Consider the following 25,127-nt stretch of genomic DNA (forward strand, 5'->3'; position numbering starts at 1 on the left):
CCTTACAGATTCTATTCCATGTTTCTTCCCCACTTTGTTTTTTAAACTCATATGGACTGCTTTTTTTTTTTTTTTTTTTTTTTGTTACCCAGTGTGTCCAAACCTTATTAAAATCTGTGAAGATATCTAGGGAGGGAATTAGGTGGTTCCCTAGCTCGGAGTTTTCTGTCATGTTAGGTTGCAACCCCTACAGCAGACAGCTCGCCACTTACCAAATCAACAGTTGGGGTCACCAATGTTGTCTGTTGGGTGGGTGGGTGTGTGTGTGTGTTCTCTCGGTATACAGTCCCAGCCCCGCACAGATAACTGGTTCAGCAGACCTTGATAGCACTACTCAGAAAGACCACAGACTCGGTTCGGTGGTGAAGGCACTTGGCCAGGTTTATTATTGATGAAGCACGATCCTAGTGCCCTGGCTCCATGGTTAAAAGTACACTAACACATGTATGCTCACGACAATGGACCAGCTGAGTCAACAGCAGGAATATATGCTGCCCTCTAGGCTGGACAAAGGTACCCCTCTCATTATTTCTCTTTGATACATGGATATGAACAAGTTACGTATTATACTCCTGATATGGTTAGTTACCAACTCTACACCTTGTACCTCCTGGTTTGAACAAAACATTCATTATTCATTCATTATTCTGTCCTCCCATCCTTCTCTTACTCAGGGTCAGTGTGTTCCTGTACCATCTCCCAGGAATGTGTTTACATAAATGTCCTGTACTTAGGAGTGCCTGTGTTTTAGCAAGGCTTGTTGTACCTTTGCCAAGTTCATGTACCAGACAGTGAACTTGTAAGCAAGCGTCTGCTTTATGACAGAGCCTGACTTTGGCTCATAGCACAGCCTGGCTTTTCTGACTGTGGTTCGGGCCTCAAGTCTTGCAGCAGGCCCAGTGCTCTAGGCTCTTTCTCTCTATTACAGCCACAGGTAGGCCGCAACAACAAAGAGGACCTCTGTAATGGAAAGGCAAAAGGGAAGAACCCAGTGCTAACCATGGCCATTGTCAATGACAAACTGCAGGAAGCATCTGTGAGCTGGATGCATTGCTATATGAGAATATGCATCCTGAAGGTTGAGGACCACAAACCAGTCACCTGAATCAAATGACAATATTATTGCTACTAAGGTTCCCATCCTGAATGTGTTCTGATTCCTTAGGTTCATGATTGGTCTCTATCTTCCTTTCGTCTTGGGTATCGAGAAGTACATGCAGTAGAACTGTTTCCCAATGAAAGAGAGGAGAACTGGTTCAATCACCGCCAGGAGCAGGAGGGATTGTATGACCTGCCTTGAGAGACCCTCATGAGAAGAACCCCTGAAAGGGGAAGGGGGCGTGGAAGGGATGGAGCTGAAGTGAATGGCATAGCCTGATGTAATGACTTCTAGTATCTAGCTGTCTGATGTGATGTACTCTCGAAGGTTTGAAATGAGAAAGATGATCCCTGTCTGATGGAGGGGAAGGTGAGAGGGTGGTGGAGCATAAGAGGCAGATTGCAGAATGACCCTTGACTGAAGGGTCAAAATGGCTGGTTAGAAGAAGTTGCTGACTGGGAGGTGACAGTGCACGATGGGCCCTTCTTGAGGAATCTGGGCCTCTTCTTGCATGATTCTTTGGAAGGTTTGGTGCTGGACAGGATGACACCATTGTGCTGTCTGTGACTGTCCGAATTTTCTCTTGGTTGCAGAGATGTAGATGCCTAGGGATTGGAGGATCTCTCTAGAATCCTTTAATAAGTGAAGGAATTCATCTGTGGCCCTGCTGAAGAGCTTGGGGCCCTCAAAGATCCTCCATTGTATTCTGGACCTCCTTTAGGAGTCCAGAGAACTGCAGCCAGGAAGTGCGGTTCATAATTATGGCAGCTGCCATAGAGCAAAAAGTTGTGTTCACTGCATCCAGTGAGCCCTGCAAAGAGGCTTTGGAAATCCTCTGACCTTCAGTGATGAAGGCCTGGAACTGGTCCTTCTGGTCTTGTGGCACATAATAAAATGAGATAATTTGTGTAGTCATACTTGGCCATGGTAGTTAACTATCCTGAACTGTAATGTGGCCAAGAAGGACCAGATGCTTAAGCTCCTTGTCCTGAGGAGCAGATCTGGAGTGATGTTTTCTGTTTCTTTCCTTTATGGCATTGAGCCCCAGTGAATTTGTGGTGGGCTGGGAGAAGAGGTATTCCAAGCTTGTTGCAGGTATGCAGTATTTTTTTTGTCCACTCTCTTGCAAATAGATGAGATAGTGACTGGTGTTTGCCATACTGTTCAAGCTGGTGACATATTTAGGTTAGGCTATTTTGCCATGCAGAGAGGTATGTAGGATATCTACTAGGGCATGCTGTGGTTCCTGCACTTCTTCCAAGGGGACCTGCAACGACTTAGCTATCCTCTTGGAAGACTTTGAAGTTATCCGCGTAGGGAGGGAGAAGAGGCATAACAGCCTCATTTGGTGAGGAGGACAACTTGTTAGATGGCACTGCTACTTCCTCAACTCTCAGCTCTTGTTCTTCTAGAGCAGTGGTTCTTAACCTTTACTGCAGCCTGCACCCCTTTTGGCTCTCAAAATATGTTCTCGTACCCCTTATCAAAAATCATTGAAGTAGGTCAGTTCTTTAAACCTAGATATATTTTGTTTGTATATTACAGTAATTGTTAAATGTATAATGTTAATAAATACGTAGGTTTGATGAAACAAAGTAGTTGTACTTATGTGCCTGTGCCTAATTTGTATTTTTGATGATTTACTTTCTAAAAAAATCTGGCATGTCTTGCACCCCCAGAAAGGGCGTCTTACACCCCAGGGGGTGCGAGCACCCCAAGTTAAGAACCACTGTTCTAGAGGGTCTTCTTGAGGAGGGGAGTGAGTCCTGTGGTACCAGGGGTTGCCCGTTGGTGGATCCTTTTGCATGAGGGTATCCTATAGAACTGGCCTCTGTGTAGGATCCAAGGATTCCAGAAAGGCATAAGGGAAGGGGGAGGGACCCCAAGAGTGCTCCTGCCAGAGAGGTGGTTAAATCGGTCATTGTCTGGTTCATGGGGTCTCTTCCTTGGGAGACATCTCAGGCAGGGAGGTAGAGAAATTTTGGATGGACATCTGAGTCTGAGGAGGTATCTTCTCCTGTTCCTATAGAGGCAGGAGGAGTTGTGGGGGCTAAAGATGTCTGCACCGGTGGCTGTGTTCGTACCAGAAGTTGTGTTGGTACTGGCTGCCATGCCTTCACCTGTGGGTGCGGTAGCACCTGGGAGGTATGGCAGTATCTGCAGAAGATCCCTCTTGATATTTAGTAGAGGGGATTCAAGTTCTTCCAACACTCAAAGATCCTCTTGCAAAAGAAATCTAATTGGTACTGGCAAAGCAGGACAATGAGTGGTGGTTGTGATGCAACTGGCGGTACCAGGGATGGTATGGCTGGACCATCCGTATGGTCCTTATGCCCTGGACCCACAGAAGTGTGTGAGTCCAAAAGCCGAGAGATACCAAAACGGTATAAACTAAAGTGGAAAAAGACTCCTTATTCTGGAATAAGAGTTTCCAAACAAAGAGTTATACCAGTATAATTATAGTGGTAAAATTATACCTGTATAATCAGGCTGGTAAATTTCCCTATGTAGATATGCACTGTGTTTCTTATAGCAACCAGGTTTCTTTGTTCTCTCCCTCTGGTAAGCTTGGCCAGTCTCCAGAGGGTTGAAAGTTATAGAATTACACATCACTTAGTTTTTCTTCTTCCATTCTATTTGGGGCATTTACTATTGCTCCCCACTTCTATTGCCTGCTGAGGATTGTCAATAACTCATCTCCAGTCAGTTACTTTGGTATAGGGTTTGGCATATCTGCTTTTAGCACTTCCAGTTTTACTTGGTATGCAGGATCATTAACTTTTTGTTAGTCTTCAGAGCCCATTACATATCCATAGTGTGACGGGTTGGACCCCCCCTGTCCAGGATGCCACCTGATGTACTGGGGTTTCACTGAGCCTCTCCTGCTCCACCAGCCTGGATTCCGTCTCCCTGTTTTGCTGAATTAGGCTCTCCAGCTTCTTGCAGCACACACACACAGAGGTAGGGCCACACACAGCTGCAGACAGACTGAAGTCAGCTCTGTATGAGATGACTCACCCAGCAGTCATGTGCCCGCCCCTTTTGGGAGATAAACCCAAAATAATACTGTCTTGCACTGTATAGAAAAATCTGCACACACAAGCTCATAAAAATTCGCCCTGTTCCTCAGTGTGAAGAGAGAGATGCACAGCTCCTTGCCCCGCCCCAATTAGAAATTGCATAAGCTGGGTTTAATAATACCCAAAACAAATTTTATTAACTATGAAAGGCAGATTTTAAGTGGTTAAAGGGATAGCAAACCGAACAAAGCAGATTACTAAGCAAATAAAACAAAACATGCAAACTAAGCTTGATTCACTAAAGAAATTGGCTACAAATAGTAATTTCTCCCCTAAATATTGTCACAGGCAGATTACAGAGAGTCTTGAAAGCCAACAGCAGTGGCCTGCAGCTTGAAACTTCAGGTATTTCCACTCAGACTGGACGCCCTTCCAGCCTGGGCTCAACCCTTCTCCCCTCACTTCAGTTCTTGCTTCAAAGTGTTTTTCAGTGTCTCTTTGGGTGGGGAAGCAGAGGAGAACCACGATGATATCACTCCCCTGCCTTATATAGCTTTTGTGTATGAAGGGAACCCTTTGTCTTCCAGTGGAAAAACACTGGCATCCCAACAGGGGGGAGGCCCAAAACCAGGTGACTCAGACCCATGTCTCTGCAGGGTTTTAGCAGCCATTACTCATAGGCTGTCTTGGGCATCCACAGGAAGACTAAGCTCTTTCACAGTCCATTGTCTTTGCTAATGGGCCATCAGCCCTGTCTGGCTTTTTCATTGTTGTATCTGAAGGATGAGTTGTGGGTGACACCCAAAGTAGCACATTTGAAATACAGATACATGATTAATATTCCTAACTTCAGATACAGAAAGCTTATGCTCAAATAAATTTGTTAGTCTCTAATGTGCTACAAGTACTCCTTTTCTTTTTGCGGATACAGACTAACAGGGCTGCTACTCTGAAACCAGAAATGATACAGGCATACAAATTGGATAATCACATTCAATAAATCATAACCTTTCCAATGATATCTTACATGAGCCATCTTGCAAAAAGTTTATCATAAGCATATGGAGTGTAACGTTACAAATAGTAACACCAGTTATAGAAGGCCACGTGTTTATACCAACTCTTCCCAGTTCAAGTCACTTCCACAGACAGTGCATGAAAATGAAGGTTCTACACACACCAAAACTGCCTTGCATTAATCTTGAACAGGATTCTATCTAAATAGAAACTCAGGGCTTGTCTTTGCAGGGGAAGAAGCCTACAGTAGCTGGTGTGCACTAGTTCTCTGCCCAAACTCCCCATGTGGACACTCTTACTGTGCACTCACCTTGGAACTGTATTAAGCTAAACCACCTGAGGGCACTATTAGTGTGCAGTAAGAGTGTTCATAAGGGGAGTTGGTTCATAGTAGCTAGTGCACTTTAAATTCACCTCCTCGCTCACAAGCCCTCAGATTAGGGTGACCAGTTGTCCCATTTTTAAAGGAACAGTCCTGTATTTAAGCCCTCCTGCAGGTGTCCTGACTTTGTCCCATATTGTCCCATATTTTCTGTCTCCCTCACATCAGTACTGGCCAGATACTCGCTCACTAGCGACAGTCCCACCAGCGGTGAGTAGGGGGGGAGAGTCCAGTGGCCGACGATGGGGGTGGGTGTGCAAGGCTTGTGGTGGGATGAAGATGCAGTGTGCAGGGCCAGCCGCTCCCCCTGCTGGTCCATTAGCACAGTCCCTACTGCGGCCTACCCCCACCCTGTCCTGCTTCAGGCTGGCACTCGTTGTGTGCTGTGAACTGCGGTGGCTGGTGAGTGCAGGCAGGTGCCAGGTGGCAGCCAGTTATGTGTCACCTCTGTTGCCCACCCATTGGCCCTTTATGTGCTCCCCATCTTGCTGTCCTCTCCCTGCTTTGCCTCTTCACTCCCCCTCTAGCCCTGCTGCTCCTCCATATTCCCACGGGTGGGGCATGTCCCGTTCCCAGCACTGTGCAGAGAACCCCTGCCCTGGTCAGAGTGCTCAGCTCACCAGCAGCCTGACCGGCAGGCTCCTTCCTTCACCCACTGCCTCTGGCTGGGCTAGTGCCCTGGGAAAGCCCAAGACCCTCCAACCTGGGATGCTGGCCAGGAGGAGCTGAGCCCTGCATGTGCCAAAGTCTCACACAGCACTGGCACGGGGAAGGCTCTCTTCCCCTCAGCTATGCTCTGGAGAGGGGACTGGGGGGGAGCGATTTCCAGCCTATTCATGCCCCAAACCTGCAGGCTCCACAGCAGCTCCTGGGGCAAGTGCTTAGCACCCTCTTCACCTCCCACCCCTGCGCCCTACCCCCAGGGAGCCCAGGGCTGCTTCATCCCCTAGTCACTCTTCCCTGCTGAGCCACCGCTCTGGCCGGGTTGATTGAAGCCCCTACAGTCAGGTTCCCTGGGCCCTGGTGCACAATGCATCCTTAGGGCTTGTCAAGGTTCCTTCCCCACTCTGAACTCTAGGGTACAGATGTGGGGACCTGCATGAAAAAAACCCTAAGCTTATTTTTACCAGCTTAGGTTAAAACTTCCACAAGGTACAAACTATTTTACCTTTTGTCCCTGGACCTAGATGCTGCCGCCGCCAAGCATCTAACAAATATAACAGGGAAAGAGCCCACTTGGAAACGTCTTTCCCCTCCAAGCTCTACACCCCCTTTCCTGGGGAAGGCTTGATAAAAATCCTCATCAATTTGCGTAGGTGAACACAGACCCAAACCCTTGGATTTTAAGAACAATGAAAAAGCAATCAGGTTCTTAAAAGAAGAATTTTAATTAAAGAAAAAGTAAAAGAATCACCTCTGTAAAATCAGGATCGTAAATACCTTACAGGGTAGTCAGATTCAAAACATAGAGAATCCCTCTAGGCTAAACCTTAAGTTACAAAAAGACACAAAAACAGGAATATACATTCCATTCGCACAACTTATTTTATTAGCAGTTTAAACAAAACCAGAATCTAACGCATGTCTAACTAGATTACTTATTAACTCTTTACAGGAGTTCAGTTTTTCAGTCTAAAAATTTAGACCAGTTCTAATGACTAAAGCACGGTAAGCATTTATAAGGCACACTGTCCTTTACAATAAGGCTCTTTTACACCACTCTGGAAATTCAAGGGAGCCTTAAAATGTTTACACCTGTTTTATACTCCTGGGGGAATTCACTAAGAACAATGGGAACAATTCACTAAGCAGGGAGGCTGTTACATTATGTTCTGCCTGAGGGGACAGAGCCTGCCCCATGCCTACCTCCTCAGACACACCCAAAAACCCTGCCTCTCCAAGCATGCTGTAATAGTGAGCGAGAGGGACTGAATGTCTCTCTCTCACACGCATGACTGCCAGCCCTCCTGTCCCGGTAGTGATTTATGTCTCTACTGGCTGCTCCGGGTGCCCAAACTGACCTGCCTGCACTGCTGGGGAGGGAAGTGTGACTGGTTTTAGGGAAGCTAAGGGAAGCCCCATCAGAAGTGAAAGCCCCCTCCTCAGCAAAGGGTGCAAATTATAAAGGCACGTAGGTCTGGTTTACACATAGTTTTTGTACTATTTCAGTTGGGGTTATGATTTTTTTTATTGAAATAGTTATGCTGGTATAACTTCTATTGTGGATGCATTTATATGGGTATTTAGGTGCCTTGTAGCCAGGTTTACATGACAAATTTTTGCTGACATAACTATGTTGGTTAGGGGTGTGATGAGGTATTATCTGTGACTGACATAGCTGTACTGGCAAAAACCCCTAGTGCAGACAGTTATATTGGCGAAATTATGCTTTTGCTGGTATAGTTCATTTTGCTCAGGGAAGCTGGCATAAGCTATATTGGCAAAATATTGCCACTACTACCACCATTCTTGCTAGCAAGCATGCTTGTTCCTCTGGCCACTCAGTACTGCTCCATAAAAGGGTCCATCTCCATTCAGTTTCTATTTCTTCCACACTCAACTTTAAAGGTGAAACTTAGCAGTTCCCAGAAGCCTCGCATACTTGTGTGGAGTAGGGCTGCAGCATTTGGCATTGTTGCTTTCACTTTCGATGGGAGGGAAAGATTTCACATGGGCTATTGTTCTGCTTACTGCCAAGTTTCATTTGTAAAGCTGGGTGCAGAAGAAAAAGAAACAAACAAAGTTTCAGTTGCTATATTGTGACTCATTTCAAATGTATGACTGTTCTCTTGGAGATACCATAATGCATGTTTGCTGTGAGAGTGTTTCAGGTCATAGTTCCTGCTGAATTCTGTAGCAGAATTTTGCAAGAAGTTTTATCAGAATTAATGTGGGACGGGTAAAGTGAAACTGTGTGCCCGCATTTAAGTGTGATGACCCAGAATGGATGTCTAGTTTCAAGTTTGCACCGAACTTCAGGTGAACTGGCCTTCACCTCTATGAGCCGGCCTTCACCTCTATGAGCCAGCCTTCCATTACTCAGCCCCGGCAACAGGCTTATATACGTTTTGTCCAGTTAGTGCGAGTTTTGCTGGAGTAAGAACTGCTGCATCTCACCCAGGGACTTTGTCTTCTTCAGCTCACTTAATATATATAAATAAAATTACACAGTTTCTAAAGTTCTCCTCTTGTTCTAGCACTGATACAGCTGCACGGATCCTAGCAACTGCGGGAGCACTAGTGTGGACCATGCATAAGGTGTTTTTGCCAATGTGTTGTCTAGACTTTCTCTGATCAAAGTTACATTATGTGGTTGTAAAAATCTCTCGTGACAGCACAGTTGCTAGTACCGCACATGTGGTGCGACAGCAGTAGAAATTCTGAAAATGTTCTGTGTAGAAGACAGACTTGTCAGCCTGTAAGACCTTGTGTATATTAAGAGATCAGTTGATTGTAGCAGCTTTCACTCTATTGAAATGCCTCATTTTAAAAGTTTTGTTTAGAACAAAAACAGTTACTGAAAGATACATTGGCAAGTTATTCATCTTTGCTGTAGGCTATCAATTTGCTTTCTTTAATTAAAAAAAAGGTAGAAAGTGGCATGTGAAAGTTTCAAATTGCTTAAAAATGTGAGGTTTCTTTATACACAAGGGTTGTCTCACACTAAAATGAGTTCAGAAATAATTACCTACCTCACTGAGGTGTTGTGAGGCATCGTTAATTAATTATTGTAAAGTGTTTTGTGATGAAAGATGCTACTGAAACTTAATATATATGAATACTCTACATACTTATATGTTAAGTAAGTCACTGAGGCATTGAAAATATTACACCTTTTTTTTAAAATCCTCCAATTAGCAATACTTTGCGAAGTACTAATAATAATACTTCTAGAACACATTATCCAAGAATCCGACAGTACTTTCTGAAGATGGGGTACATAATATCATCCCTACGTAATAGATGGGAAAACAGAAAGCATGATTTGCATACACGTTGACCGTTCACACCTACCACTGAACACTAGGTCTTAACAGACTTACACCCGGTCACGCAGCAAGTTAATGGTCCTTAACTTGGTCCTTAAAGCTAAGACAGAATCTCTGCTGTTTCAGTCTTTTTCTTTATTCACTGACCCCGTGCTGTCTCCCAATAATTAGTAATAATTAGAGCTGTCAAGCAATTAAAAAAAATAATCACGATTAATCTCGTGATTAAAAAATTAATTGCGATTAATCGTGTGTTTAACTGTTAATAATAGAATACCATTTTTTAAAATATTTTTGGGTGTTTTCTACATTTTCAAATATATTGATTTCAATTACAACACAGAATACAAAGTGTACAGTGCTCACTTAATATTTATTTTTATTACAAATATTTGCACTGGAGAAAAAAATAGTATATTTCAATTCGCCTCATACAAATACTGTAGTGCAATCTCTTTATAATGAAAGTTTAGCTTACAAATGTAGAACTATGTACAAAAAATAACTGTATTCAAAAATAAAACAATGTCAGACTTTAGAACCTACAAGTCTACTCAGTCCTACTTTAGCCAATCACTCAGACAAAAATCTTTGGTTACAATTTGCAAGAGATAGTGCTGCCACGTCTTGTTTACAATGTCACCTGAAAGTCAGAACAGGAGTTTTTTGCATGGCACTGTTGTAGCTGGCATCGCAAGATATTTACATGCCAGATGCGGTAAAGATTCATATAGCCCTTCATCTTCAACCACCATTCCAGAACACGTGTCCATGCTGATGACAGGTTCTGCTCGATAAGGATCCAGAACAGAGCCAACCAACACACGTTCATTTTCATCATCTGAATCAGATGCCACCAGCAGAAGGTTGATTTTCTTTTTTGGTGGTTTGGGATCTGTAGTTTCTGTATCTGAGCGTTGCTCTTTTAAGACTTCTGAAAGCATTCTCCATACCTCATCACTCTCAGATTTTGGAAGGCACTTCAGATTCTTAAACCTTGGCTCGAGTGCTGAATCTATCCTTAGAAATCTCACATTGGTACCTTCTTTGCATTTTGTCAGATCTGCCGTGAAAGTGTTCTTAAAATGAACAACATGTGCTGGGTCATCATTCAAGACTACTATAACATGAAATATATGCAGGTAAAACAGAACAGGAGACATACAATTCTCCCAAAGAAGTTCAGTCACAAATTGAATTAATGCATTATTTTTTTACGAGAATCATCAGCATGGAAATATATCCTCTGGAATGGTGGCTGAAGCATGAAGGGGCACATGAACATTTAGCATATCTGGCACATAAATACCTTGCAATGCTGGTTACAAAAGGGCCATGTGAACGCCTGTTCTTACTTTCAGGTGACATTGTAAATAAGCAGCAGTCAGCAGTATCTCCTGTAAATATAAAACAAACTTGTTGGTCTTAGCAATTGGCTGAACAGGACGTAGGACTGAGTGGACTTTTAGGTTTTACATTGTTTTGTTTCCGAGTGCAAAGTTAATTTACAAAAAAAAATTCGACATTTGTATGTTAAACTTTCATGATAAAGAGATTCCACTACAAACTTTCACGATAAAGAGATTGTATGACGTGAATTGAAAAATACTATTTCTTTTGTTTTTCATTTTTATAGTGCAAATATTTGTAATAAAAATAATATAAAGTGAGCACTGTACACTTCGTATTCTGTGTTGTAATTGAAATCAATATATTTGAAAATGTAGAAAAACATACAAAATATTCAATAAATTTCAGTTGGCATTCTATTATTTTACAGTGCGATTAATCACAATCAATTTTTTTGAGTTAATCGCATGAGTTAACAGCGATTAATCAACAGCCCTACTAATAATGTATTGTTCAGAAGCATAATTTTGAATCATGCACTTTAAAATCAAGTAGCGGGGGTAGCCGTGTGTGAGTCTGTATCCACAAAAACAAGGAGTCCGGTGGCACCTTAAAGACTAACAGATTTATTTGGGCATAAGCTTTTGTGTTTCGTTTTTCGTTTTCACTTTAAAATGATATGAAAGGTAAATGTCCCAGGGAACCCTACAGCGAAATCCCTTTTGCACCCAAAGGTTTTCAGAGCGAGGACTAAAACACAGGACCCAAAGTTTGGGGAAGTTTGAAATCACAATTTTAAACGTTGCAGCGGCCCTGTAAGCATCTTCATGGTCAGAAACAACCCCTAGGATCTGGATTCCAAAACTGAGGGGGGAAGTTCAGATTGGTCACCCAAGGCTTGGGCTGTCACTCCTCACGTTGCCCTTCCTAGCACCTAATAAAGACATCATTAAGCACCTTACAGGTAGGTTAACACGGGGGGCGAAATCCCTAGTGAGCGGTCCAGGGGATGCCTCCCAACGTGCAAGCGGCGCGGGTGGGCGACAAGACCCTGCTCTCCCCCCGCCCCGCCCCGCCCCGCCTTCAGCTCCGGGCGGCGGCGGCTTTCAGAACAGGCCGGTTTCGGTTTTCGAAGCCTCAGCGGCTCAAGGTTCCATCCCCGGCGCGAGCCGCCCGTTTCCCTGAAATGACGTCGACGGGAGGGAGGGGTTAGAACGTGGCCCGCCCGGGCCTGGGGTGCGGAGCGAGCCGAGCGCGCCCGCGAGGCTGGGTTTTGTCTCGGGCCAGCAGCTGAGCCGCGCCAGGCCGCTGGGTAGAGCTGCGCGCGATGGAGGAGCACAGAGCAGCCGCAGCGGCAAATGTCTCTGTGTGCTGGCGTCCTGCCGCCCCTTCAGGATTCCGGTAGGTGGGAGCGTGTCGCCATTGTATCCTTAGGCAGTGCAGCAAGCCGGGGAACTTCCCATGGAGGAAAACAGCTTGCACCTCTGCTTTAGGCAGGGGGCACTCAGGACTAATGCATGAACCCACCGCCTTCCCGCCCCCCACTTATTCCCGAAGACTAAAAGGTAGAGAGCGAGAGCCCAGAGACCGCCTTCCCATAGCCGCTCCCGCATTCGGCAGGGCTGCGTCGCATTGGAGGATGTGTTTCGTTAGGGGCCCCCAATCCCACTTCCTTGGGCACCCAAAACCCCCAGGAAGCTAGTGGGCGTGCTCAAGGAATGCAGGAGAGGGCCCATATCTCTTTTCAGGGAAGAGGTGTTATATTCTACATGTGCAAAATAACGACTACATAAATATTTTAGAGGCTTGCCTGTATGTGGGTGAATTATGAGGCCATCTTTGCTCTTTCACCTGCGGGGCGGACTGTGTGGTTTGTGGTGCGCTCAGGTACAGCGTACTTTAAAAAAGAGGGAGTGGATGTGTGGATCTGTGTTTCAAAGTGGGGGGACTTGTTTTGTGCAGATGGTAATGAGCACATTTTCTAATGGAGTTGGACCCTTTCCCCACTGGGATTAAGTCTTGTACTGTTGTACCACAAAGCTGCTTTTTGATCTCTCTGCAAACTAAAAAAGTTTTCTGGTTAAAAAGCAGGGTGAATGGTCTCTGCACTTTGGTAATAGCTTATCCTTGTAATGTTTGTTTTTCTTTTAATCCTTTTTTTAGCTGTTTGTTCCAAAACAAACCAGCAGTTTTGAAATATTGCAAAAATAGATAATTGAGGTTTATTGCTAGCGGTAAAAAGATTCCAAATCTCCTGGAAAATATGTTAGTAGGAGTCCAGTGGTTTTCCCATGCATCTGTGAAAATAGATCTATTGGGCTCTTCAGAGCTGAATATAGTCTAAGCATAGGCGAGGGAGCCAGGATTTGTAGCGTTTTATTCCTAGCTCAGATATTGACTCACTGGTCTTGTCTACACCAGGGAAATCTTGCAGAGATTTCTCACTGTCGCTTATACTGGTTCATCTCCATCAGCAGTACTGGGAAACCTTGTATAAACAGCTACCCGAGTTTCAAGTACCCTGTTGACTAGATCTTTTCTGGGCTGGATCACATCTTGTGTTGCTCAAAGTGTGATGGGGAGTGGTGGCTGATCTACACTAGGATTCTCAAAGTTGCTGTCCCCCTTCCCTCTCCCCTCCTGGATGTAAACCAGAGTTAACAATTTGCTCTATTTCCCTAATGGAGAATGGAAATGCTAGATACATACAAAATTGCTTATGAGAGTGTAACTCTGGTTTATGTAAACAGCTAACCTCCTGGAGATAAGACATGCTATTGCCCTTCTTACAGGGAGCAAGAGGCAATAACTTGGAAATTAAAACACAAAATCCTATTCTGTTACAATGATAGGATAACACTACTTTGAATAATAGGACCAAATTCACCACAGGTGTAAACAGAGTAATTATTAACTTCAGGGAGGTCCATGCCACATATGCTAGTGGTAAGTTTGGCTCGGAAGGGGAGGAGGAAGAACGTCAAGCATAGAGATATCTTTTTAAATAAACCCACAATGGCTCTTGGCTTGTTCTGTGAGAAAGAACTACACCATTAAATTAATCAGATTCACATTTAATTCTTGTATTTAAGTGGTGGAGCTGCAATACTGTGCATTTTACTAGTATTATCTTTTAGTTGTAAAGTGCTATAAATTTTAATGGGGCTTCACAAGACAAGTTGTTAGACAAGTACTTGCCCTGTGGAGTTTACAGTCTAAATGGGATGAATATAACTTAAATAATTAAAAGACAGGGTAGGAGCATAGAGTCGTAACTGATCTGTGGTGGATCAGGGATTCCCACATCTAAAGCCACATTTATCCAGTGATCGATCTCAAAGAGACAGATGTGATCACTTCACTCATACTGAGTAGTATCTTACTCTGTGACTAGTTTCCTTGATTTCACAGTTAGAGCCCTGTGAAAATCACAGTTTCACGGACTGTGTGGAAATAGTGAACTTAGCCCAAGACGTGCTGTTGGCAAAATTGTGGGAGTTGGAAGTGGGCATCTGTGCTCGTTGGTCTCAAACTCCATGCAGCTTGTAGCTTGCGTTCCAAGCGGCAGCTGCGGCACTGGTTACTGTGCCCAGCTCCCAGTTCTTCTCTCCCCCGCCCCAAACTACTGCTCCAACTAACGCTGCTGTGCACTACAAGCTGTACCCAGCATAAGATCAATGTGCACGGATACCCGCTTCCACTTCCCTGCTGTAGGAAAAATCTTAGCCGTTCAGGAGGGGCTTGGTGGCTGTGCGTATTCTGTGAACATGGATACTTTACTTGTGCTGCTGCCTTGGAATTTAAAAAATAAATCTGTGATTTTTGACAGGTTCTTACGTGGTGTGAGGTCCTGGCACGGTTTCAATGTTACCTGCACCTCTGTTCCTTTGCTGTCTCTCTGAGTGCAACCTGGCAAGTGTCAAGCCTTTACTTCTCTATCACGGGGTGGAATTCCACATTTCTCCCATTCGTGCACCAGGCTCTGAGCTACAGTACGCTGTGTATTGACTGTGCTTACACAGCAGGTATGACAGGTCCAGCACCTGCAGTGCTTCCCTTCAGGAGTGTGTGTGTGTACGTACAGTCGCCAGACAGCACTCTGAAAACCAAACTGTTGTTTAACAGTAGGAACAAAGCATTTAGAGGAGAAGAATTTTGAAACAGTCTACATAAACGTTTATCTTACCTAAAGACTTACCACCCCCCATGGTATCTTACAGACCTAACTTCAGTAGACGCCCCAGCAGGTCCTGAGGGTTACTCTGAATAGCTGTCTCTCTCGAGGGAGTCCATTTTTCAGCTGTTATAGTGCTTTTTGATCTTCAGGTTTCCAGGCCTTGGCTCTACTCAATAAAACCGGTTTTGTAAATTGGCTGCAGTTAGGAGGTTGAATTGAATTAATAGTTGGGGCATTGTCTTCTTTTAACAGCTCTTAAGTGTTTACTGAGAAGTGGCTTATCTTCAGCCATTTTGAGTCCTTCCTGCTTGTTTTCCTTACAGCACCCATATTGAATTAAACCGGTATTTATGCAGTAAACATCCCAATAAGCAGGTCAACACACAGTATTCCTAATTTACTGCAGAGCAGCTCCAAATCAGTCATAGGTGCTACTTAGCATATATAGAGATATCACAAGCTAGTTTTTCATCAGTAGATCTCTCCGCAATTCCCAAAACCCCTGTGAGACTGGGAAGTGCTGTTATCCCTATGTTACAGATGGGGACCTAAGACACAGAGGTAAGTGATTTGCCCAAGGTCACACAGAAAGTCAGTGGCGAAGCAGGGAATTTAATCTGGGTCTCCCAAATTCTATGCTATAGCCCTAATCACTAAACCATCCTACCCTTCCTTTGAGAACTAGTAACAAAGATGATTTGTGTTTTAACAGGGGATCTGAGGACATCTGTCTGCCACTAACTACTTTTTCTTTCATCTTTCCTTATTGTTTTGCTTCCACATCACCCATTGGCTTCCCTGCCTGAAAATCAACTAAATACCTATCTTATTTATTTTTTGCATTTTAGTTGTGCCTGGAGCCCTGCCAGAGATTGAGGCCCGGTTGCAGTAAGCACTGTAAATACACAGAGTAAGAGACGTGACCTGCACTGAAGAGCTGGCAATCTAAACAGACACAACAGATAAAAGGTGGGAGACAGGAAGAATTATTATCCCAGTTGTAAAAATGGAAAAGAGAGACTAGGTGATTTGCCCAGAGTCACACATGATGGCTGTGTCAAAGCTGGACATTGAGCCCAGATGTTCTTGAGTCCCAGTCCAGTGCCTTAACCTCCAGGCCGTTTTTCATCTCAAAATCCCTTATGCCCCCATCACTCTGATTTCTGTGACCCAACTATCCCTCCCATTGTTAATTTTCCAGATATCTCCTAGGACAGTGGTGGGCAACCTGAGGCCTGCAGGCCACATGCGGCCCATTAGGATAATCTGATTGTGGGCAGGGAGACATTTTGCTGACGTTGACGGTCCACAGGCACAGCCCCCCGCTGTGGCCGTGGTTCACTGTTCCCGGCCAATGGGAGCTGCAGGAAGTGGTGGGCCACCCCGTTGCCCGGGAACAGTGAACCGCAGCCACTGGGAGCTGCGGGGGGCCGTGCCGACGGTCAATGTCAGCAAAATGTCTCATGGCCTGCAATCACATTACCCTAGGCGTTGCCTAGGGAGGTGGTGGAATCTCCTTCCTTAGAAGTTTTTAAGGTCAGGCTTGACAAAGCCCTGGCTGGGATGATTTAATTGGGGATGGGTCCTGCTTGTGAGCAGGGGGTTGGACTAGATGACCTCCTGAGGTCCTTTCCAACCCTGATATTCTATGATTCTATGATACCCTGATGGGCCACAGGTTGCCCACCACTGACCAAGGATTACTATCTGTACCAGAGAGTGGCAAAAATTTTCCAACATCAACTGCTGGTATTATCAGAAATCTCCTTTCTCCTTCCTTTCCCAGCCCCACCTTTAGGAGCTGTGCATGTAAGGCAATTGTACTTCCTCCTCATACTTTGCTCTCTCTCTTCAAGCCCTGAAGAGACAATCTCTAAAATGTCATTTATCATGTATCTTAATGTATTAAACCTTGCAACTTTTTTTTTAATCCTTTCACATATTTGCAGATGCCAATGGGTGATAATTGTGAGGGTTATTTAAAATTGCTGATAACCATATCCCAAAACAAAAAGTTATCATGGGTTGGAGTTAAGGTTGCCAACCCTTTAGGATTGTCGTGAGGAAACCTCCAGGAATGCACCCAACCAAAATTGGCAACCTTAGTTGGGGTATAACCTTGTGTGCATTTCAGAACATGAGCAAAAGAACCTAGCCTATATGAGGACACTTAAAGTATCTTAGGCCCAGATGCTGCTATGAATACTTAGTGTATGTCTACACTGCAGCTGGGAGAGTTCAAGCATGCCTGACCCCTTGGGTCTGCTCTTAGGTGGCTAGCCTGAGCTGCCGTCCATACTGCAATGTCCACATTGCTATTCTTAGCATGCTAGCTTGAGTCTGTCTACCTCATCTGGGAGTCATGCTCCCCGCTGCAGTGTACTCATACCTTTAAAGAGAGTGATCCTGCAATGGACTCCATGTGGGTACCAAGGTCTCTGCATGCAGAGCTTATTGCAAGTTCAGAGTCATTAAGTAAGGACAGCTAATAGGTTGTATTGTGGTATGAGAAATGTCCAAATGATATATCTCTTTGCAGTTCAGCTTTAAACAAAGATTGATCTGGAAAGAAAATGGGCGGGGCAAAAAGTAGGATTATGCTCAGGGTACTGGAACCATTTGTATAGTGGGGGTGCTGAGAGCCATTGAACCAAACTGTAAACCCTGTATATGCTAGAATCCACTTCAAGCCAGGGGGTGCGGTAGCACCCCTAGTTCCAGCACCTATAGTTATGCTGCTATTTTTCTTTTTCTATGTTGTAGAAAGAAGGCTTGCTTTTTTGTGCTTTTTAAACAATTTCTGATCTTTTTTTTTTATTTTTTTTTTTACATTAGGAATTCAAGTTTTGTCTGACTTGGAAGAATCTATGGTGACTGGAGAACTAGTAAAATGATATTGCAGGAGTCTAAATGCTGAATAGTTGAGCGGGGAAAGGATTTTTAGTAGGGCTGTCTAGCGATTAAAAAAAATTAATCGTGCGATTAATTGCACTGTAAACCACCGTTCCAGAGGACATGCGTCCATATTGATGATAAGTTCTGCTCAATAACGATCCAAAGCAGAGCAGACCGACGATGTTCCTTTTCATCATCTGAGTCAGATGCCACCAACCGAAGGTTGATTTTCTTTTTTGGTGGTTCGGGTTCTGTAGTTTCTGCATTGTAGTGTTGCTCTTTTAAGACTTCTGAAAGCATGCTCCGCATCGTCCCTCTCAGATTTTGGAAGACACTTCAGATACTTAAAGCCTGGGTTGAGTGCTGTAGCTATTTTTGGATATCTCACATTGGTACCTTTGCATTTTGTCAAATCTGCTCTGAAAGTGTTCTTAAAATGAACAATGTGCTGGTTGATCACCCGAGACTGCTATAACATGAAATATATGGCAGAATGTGGGTAAAACGAACAGGAGACATACAGTTCTCCCCCAAGGAGTTCAGTCACAAATTTAATAAACACATTTTTTTAACAAGCATCATCAGCATGGAAGCATATCCTCTGGAATGGTGGTCAAAGCATGAAGGGGCATATGAATCTTTAATGCATCTGGCGCTTAAATATCTTGTGATGCTGGCTACAACAGTGCCATGCCGAATGCCTGTTCTCACTTTCAAGTCCACTTGAAACACAAGACGTAGGACTGAGTGGACTTGAAGCGTAAGTGTGCTTAGCAGCTTAGCTGTGTGTCTTAGCACACTGAGTGGACTTGTTGGCTCTAAAGTTTTACATTGTTTTGGTGCAGTTATGTAACAAAAAAAAAATTCTACATTTGTAAGTTTCACTTTCATGATAGAGATTGCAGTACAGTACTTGTATGAGGTGAATTGAAAATACTATTTTTATCATTTTTACAGTGCAAATATTGGTAATAAATAATATAAAGCGATCACTGTACACTTTGTATTCTGTGTTGCATTAGAAATCCATATATTTGAAAATGTAGAAAATATCCAAAAATATTTAATAAATTTCAGTTGGTTTTACAGTGCGATTAATCACGATTAATTTTTTTAATCAGTTAATTTTTTTGAGTTAATTGCGTGAGTTAACTGCGATTGACAGCCTTAATTTTTATTTTTATTTAAAAAAATCTCAACCACTTATTGAAAAAGCCCACTTATTTAACAGATTAAATAACTTAGTAAATGGCTAAGACTTTGGATAGAGTATGCCTTTAATAAAGATTCAGTACCCTTATTCTTTTGATTAAAATATGAACTAGTGAGATGCATGCTTTGAGACATACAGCAGTTCTTCCCACAATACTGGGGAAGATCAGACTGGATAATCTTGATATTTCTAAGATAATAAACAAGCAGAAATTAACTTGATTATTATTATTTTGGCTGGGAGAAGAGGTATGTCTAGAGTTGGAGAGACCAGAGTCTTGTGGGTCATGCACTTTCATACACGATAAAACAAAAGAGCACAAGCCTAATTTTTAATAGAATCTTTGCAAGTCACCTTAAAGAATGCAACACGATGCTGAACTGGATGTAGATAGTTAATTTAGCTGTGAAAGGACTAGAATTGTTGCTTCCTTTTCAGGGCAAAAAAAGTTAGCTTCGTTATTGTTGTAGGATCCTAAAGTCACAGTCATCCCTAGACAGAGGAAAAATAATACTTGGCACTTAAGTTGCGGTGTCTGTACATCCACTTGAAAATGAGCACTAACGTATTGTCTGATACTGCAGTTAATAGTGTGAGCGTGGACTGTCGTGCATGGGCAAAGCCCCACTCGCTGTCATGCACAGGATCAGGGACTATGTATTTGGGATTGGGCTGCCCGTGGCCTAACACTTTTTTCAGGTGGATAGCTCTGTCAACACACATGGGATAACACAGTTTCCCTGCAGGCACATGCTTTCCTCCTACCCCCAGGTCTTGATATTCCTTTACATTTTAGCTTCGATGTCTGGGTTGATTTTTGAATTACCGTATCGCCTCAGGGGAATGGAGGTTGTTTGTAACTCTGAACAAAATATTATGGGTCTTTCAAAAGTTTACAACTGAACATTGACTTAATACAGCCTTGAAACTTTACTATGCAGAAGAAAATGCTGCTTTTAATTATCTTAAATTTAAATGAAACAAGCACAGAAAGTTTCCTTACCTTGTCAAATCTTTTTATTAAAACTTGCCCTTTTTTAGTAGATTACATTTGACACAGAACTGTCTTGTATTTGCTTTATTTATTTATTTATTTTTGTCTCTGCTGTTGCCTGATTGCATACTTCTGGTTCCAAATGAGGTGTGTGGTTGACCTCTGGTGTTTATAACTTTGAGGTTCTACTGTATTGTGTGATGTGGAAGTGGGAGGCTGGGCAGGCAAAGCCAGTCAAAGAATAGTCAAGGACTTCCAGAAGCCACCCAGGGGCCCTGCATGTTACTTTGCACAGAATCTGGCAAAATTTAGACCTTGTCTCGATTATGGGTGAGTTTTGGGATGATAAACACCAGCTAACACATTTTTAAAGGTATTAAAACGTGTCTAAGCTAGGTGCTAACAGAACTTTAAATAGCAATTAAAATGTGCTCCCTAAAATTTTTTCCTAGCCTAAACAGGCTAGAAGGCCCTGTCCAAACTTGACAAGTCTATTTTTCCTGTGCCTGAAATTTTTATTTGTTTAAGCCACAACTAGATAGTCACACTTAGACTATGTCTACATTAAACGTTACAGGCACTACAATAGCATAGCTAGAGCATTGCAGCTACGCCACTGCAGTGCAGACGCTTCCTATATTGATGTAGTTAATGCATCTCTCTGAGGGACAGTAGCTGGGTCAACCGAAGAATTCTTCTGTTGATCTTGCTGTGCCTACCCTTGGGGTAAGGGCGACCTAACCATAGCACTCAGGGCATGGAATTTTCCACAACCCTGAGCGACACAGGTAGGGCGGCTTAATTTTTAAGTGTAGACCAGGCCTAAGTGCCAACATTATGAGCCAAAATGTTGGAACATCACAGGTGCAAAACTAACAGCATATTCTGCAATTTTAAGATTTGTGCCATCTTTACCATTTGATGGAGAGCCAAATCACATTTTTTAAAAAATTCTATTTTGTTTCCCTACTCTTTGCACACAACAACTATTTCAATGCAGGCTGAAAACTTTTGTGCAGCATCAAGGGAACAAAGTGTAAAGTGTTGCAGCCTCCTTTGTGTGGCTTTTGGGACCTTTCAGTGCAACAATAACATTCAGTGGGCCTCGTGAGTGCATTCCATCTGTCTGTGGTGGTTAGAGGCTGGGAGAGGACTCCATCTTTCTGCCTGACAGCTGCGGTGTTTGCTTTCAGAAGGAAGTAAGAGAGGCTGCTTCTTTGGCAAATGTTCTTGTTGCCTGTTGGAATGTGTTTGTTTGCTTTCTCTCTGAATGCTACTGGGGGTGTTTGGCAGTCACTCTTCTACAGCTTGGTTGATTGTGTTTTCTGCTGACTTGGCAATGTCTGTCTTTGAGGACGGGGTAAGAAGTTGCATTCTTTTTGCATGACAGGAAGGGTGACCACAAAAACTTCCAGAGGATGAATTTCCTCAGGCCGGGAGAGAGGCTTCTCATTTCACACCATTGCTGATAACATTACCATCCAGATGTTAATAACGCAACTCCTCCTCCCCCCACCCCATCTTTCATTTAAAAAAAACAAAAACAAAAAAAACCCAACAACTTGTAGCCTGGCTGCCTGGATTTTGGAGGAAGTTATTTGGATATCCAAACCTTGGCTCTTGTGCCCAGCCTTGCTCCCAATGAAGTCAACAGCAATCATCCCATGGACTTCATTAGTGTCTGTTCTAGGCCCTTGGCTGGCAAGCTCAAAAGAATAGGCTTTACCACAAGATTTTTAGTTCTGCTTCTGGTTGTGCTAGAGTACTGCATAAAGAGACTCTTTTTCTGTATTTCCTCACTACTGCTTCTGGACAGAATCAAGAAATGAAGGAGATGACAAAAATTAAAAACTGGCCAGAAGAAGTTGGTCAAATTTTTGCAAATGCTAAACAAGGTTTGGTTAATGTTGGGGAATATGTTCTGGGTCAGCTCTACCGGGTAGATTGAAACCAGAGGCCGAGCTTTGATCACTCTCACCAGTCCAGTAGGAGAAGTCTCACTTTGCTTTTTGCACAGGAAGGACAGTTGTGTTCCTCTCAGTCTCTTGACTTTAACTGGTCAGTCTCCCATTCCTTACATTTATTGTTTTTCTTTCTGGGGGAAGACATGAATTCATCTTATTTTGCTTACGCTGGGGTCAGTTAGGAGTAATTTACACTAGTGTAAAATGGTGCAAGTGAGATCAGAATTGGGTCCTATGGACCAGCATACTTTCTCTTTCATTTTCTTGTCTTGTGAGAAGAGATTAAAATTTCTGGAGGTCTCTAAATTTGATCTTGTGACAACTGCTGTAACCATTATACTCATGTTTGGTTGTTTTTTGTTTTTCTCCCTACCCCTCCGCCCCTCTCTTCCCCCCCCCCTTCTTTCTATTTGTATTTTATTAGAAAATCAGTAACAAAAAGCAAACAAATGTTGTAACCAAAGCTCTCTCACTATATTGTTCTATAACATGTCTGTCAAATATCTTTGTAATGTTGATTTTTATTTTAAATGGACCAAAAAATAATGCTTAATATTACAATAAACAAATGTAATTCTGGGCAAAAGCCAGAGACCCCACCCTCACTACATTCTCCACCTTAATTTTTGAAAAAACAGTCAAAGTTCACCCTTGATAAGATGAGTTATATCAAGGATTATATGTACTCTGATCTACACAGAAGCAAACACACATGCACAATGCATATTAAGAAAACATCTCGCTAGATGAACCTGTTTCAGGATATTTTTTTTTCTTCCTGTAATCATTTTTTACTTGCTCCTGACGTTAAAGGGACACGTGAATTAAAAATCATAGATTAAAACAGAAAGAATTGAAAAAATCTAAGGTTTCTTTTTTGTAACGTAGGTAAGAATTTGTTTTTTAAAATATTACTAGTTTTTATTATTTATACAGTTTGCTCCCCCCCCCTTTCAGTTTGGGGAATGAAATGAAGGTTCCATCTTCACTATGAATGTAGCTTTCTCTCTGATTTGTGTCTAAGGCTTTAGCATAATTCTAAAAACTTGGTTAGGTCCTATCCAGACTGAAAAATAAAATTATGCTTTAACTGTTTTGGGGTGACCGTGTTGTAAGTTATTTACTGCATCTCCTAAAGCTTTCTAGTGTAGCTAGAACATAATATTAGCCAGTTTTTCATTATAGCCAATTTCTGATCAATTCTCCTCTATTGTTCTCTGGCACTAGCAGGATGATGTAAAGTTTGGGTTGTAAACAGCATCAGAGAATGTTTATTTAAACGAATAAAACATAACTGTTCCTATGAGCTCCCTCCAATGTGGGATTGTCCTGCATCATTGCTTCTCTGTACACAGACAGTATGGAGCAACCTAGACTTAAACACTTGTTAATATCTTTACTCAGGCTGAGCAGTAGCATGCTTCTCAAGTACTCCTGTTTAAATCTGTGGGATTTCTCCTGTAGCAAGGTGCTACCCAGTCCGAGGCCTGATCTATACTACAAGACCTACAGTAAATCCATTTCTCTGACAGGTGGTAGCTAGGGTGACGGCCCTGAGAGATGTAGCTAGGTCGACCTAAGTTTTAAGTGTCGACCAGGCCTTACAATTAACATCCCTGCACGCTGTAGCTGTGCCAACCTAATGCCCAGTGTAGATGTGGCTAGGCTGATGGAAGAAAGCTTCTGTTGCTATCGCTGCTCAGGGAGGTGGATTACCTACAATGATAGCAAAATGCCTTCCATCACCGTAGGAAGCACCTGTGCAGAGGAGCTACAGCTGCGTAGCTGTGCCGCTGTAGCATCCATGGTAAAGACAAGTACTGAGCATAACCCCTTCGTATAGACAATCTACACCAATGGAAGAGGTTTTTTCATTGCGGTAGGAACACCACCTCCTTGAGTGATGGTAGCTAGGTCAACAGAAGCATTCTTCTGTAAACCTAGCTGTGTCTATGCTGGGGGCTAGGTTGACATAGCTACAGCACAAAGGGGTGTAGATTTTTCACACTCCTGAGCATCGTAGCTACGTCAGCCTAACTCCTGTGTAGACCAGGTCTAAGTCTTGTTCTGTCAGTACTCAAATTTTTGAGTCTAATGCAAGATTTCCAAATTGATGGGAATGTTTAGCAACACTTTTGTTTATTGGTAGTTCATTCTTGAAAAGTATTTTACTTGAAGCTTCAAAACTTGCTTTTGAGATTTTTTTGTTTTGTTGAAGTAACATTTCTCTAAGTACATGTTTTTGGTTTTAATGTATTTGAATCCCTTCTCCCCAAACATGTTGGATGTTGTGACTACTTTCATTTCTTTGTGTCAGTAATTTTTGTTTTGCTATTTAAATTGCAAAAATGATTCTGGTTCCTGTCATTGTCCCCTTTATGTTCCCTTGGAGTGTTTGTTACACCCTTTTCTTGTATCTTGTCTTAAATTAGATTTTGAGCTCTTCTGGGCTCGGTATATCTCTTCTGTTTGGATGACAACGTTGTATGATTCAGGCTGTAATCCAACCGTAATGCAGTTTTGCTTTGTAATTGTCTGTCTAACTGTATAATCAGAAAAGCTGGTCAAACCCCAGGACAACTAAAAGTCCTGTGTCCCCCCTCCAATGTTTCCTGTTTTTTCAACCAACTAAAATTAAAATTTTAATTTTAATTTTTTTAACCAATTCTGTTTTTTTCCAGTGTATATAGATGTGTGTCCATTTAAATACTTAGATTAAATGCCATTTTTAAAAATAAGATTCCAACAAGATTTGAGAAATGTACTAAGCACCTACCAGCCAAGGGTTGAGACGAAAAAATATGAGAGGGTAAATTTCAGGTCAGTGCTGTGGTCCAAGTTCAGCTCACCATCTTCAGCTGCTGGAATAGGAAAGATGGTTTTTATCTGGCCTGCTCCTAATATCTGGTGGAAGGAGAAGTTGCCACTTCAAATTTGAGCTGAAGATTGAATTGGCTTCAGAACCAAAGTGAATTACTGTTGCAAAAGAGAATTTGAGTCTGATCCAAAGAACATCCATAATTTTCA

At 42.8% G+C, this 25,127-nt stretch overlaps 1 protein-coding gene across 5 annotated transcripts in view; it reads left to right on the top strand.

Moving 5' to 3' along the window:
• Positions 1-25,127, top strand: part of TRANK1 (tetratricopeptide repeat and ankyrin repeat containing 1) — a 92,844-nt gene that overhangs the window by 3,855 nt on the left and 63,862 nt on the right. For 2 of the 5 annotated variants that reach the window (XM_073332986.1, XM_073332989.1), the window contains exons 2-3: positions 15,883-16,003; positions 17,870-21,335. Coding sequence is in view for 1 of the 5 variants with exons in the window: in XM_073332994.1 (XP_073189095.1) it covers positions 12,185-12,258 (74 nt within the window). In the remaining 4 variants the exon portion in view is untranslated. Of the gene's footprint in view, positions 1-11,961; positions 12,259-15,882; positions 16,004-17,869; positions 21,336-25,127 lie in introns of those variants that run through there. The other 3 variants (XM_073332988.1, XM_073332987.1, XM_073332994.1) reach the window with 3 other exon arrangements.

This window comes from Lepidochelys kempii, chromosome 2 (assembly GCF_965140265.1).
Source record: "Lepidochelys kempii isolate rLepKem1 chromosome 2, rLepKem1.hap2, whole genome shotgun sequence".
Classification (NCBI taxonomy): domain Eukaryota; kingdom Metazoa; phylum Chordata; order Testudines; family Cheloniidae; genus Lepidochelys; species Lepidochelys kempii.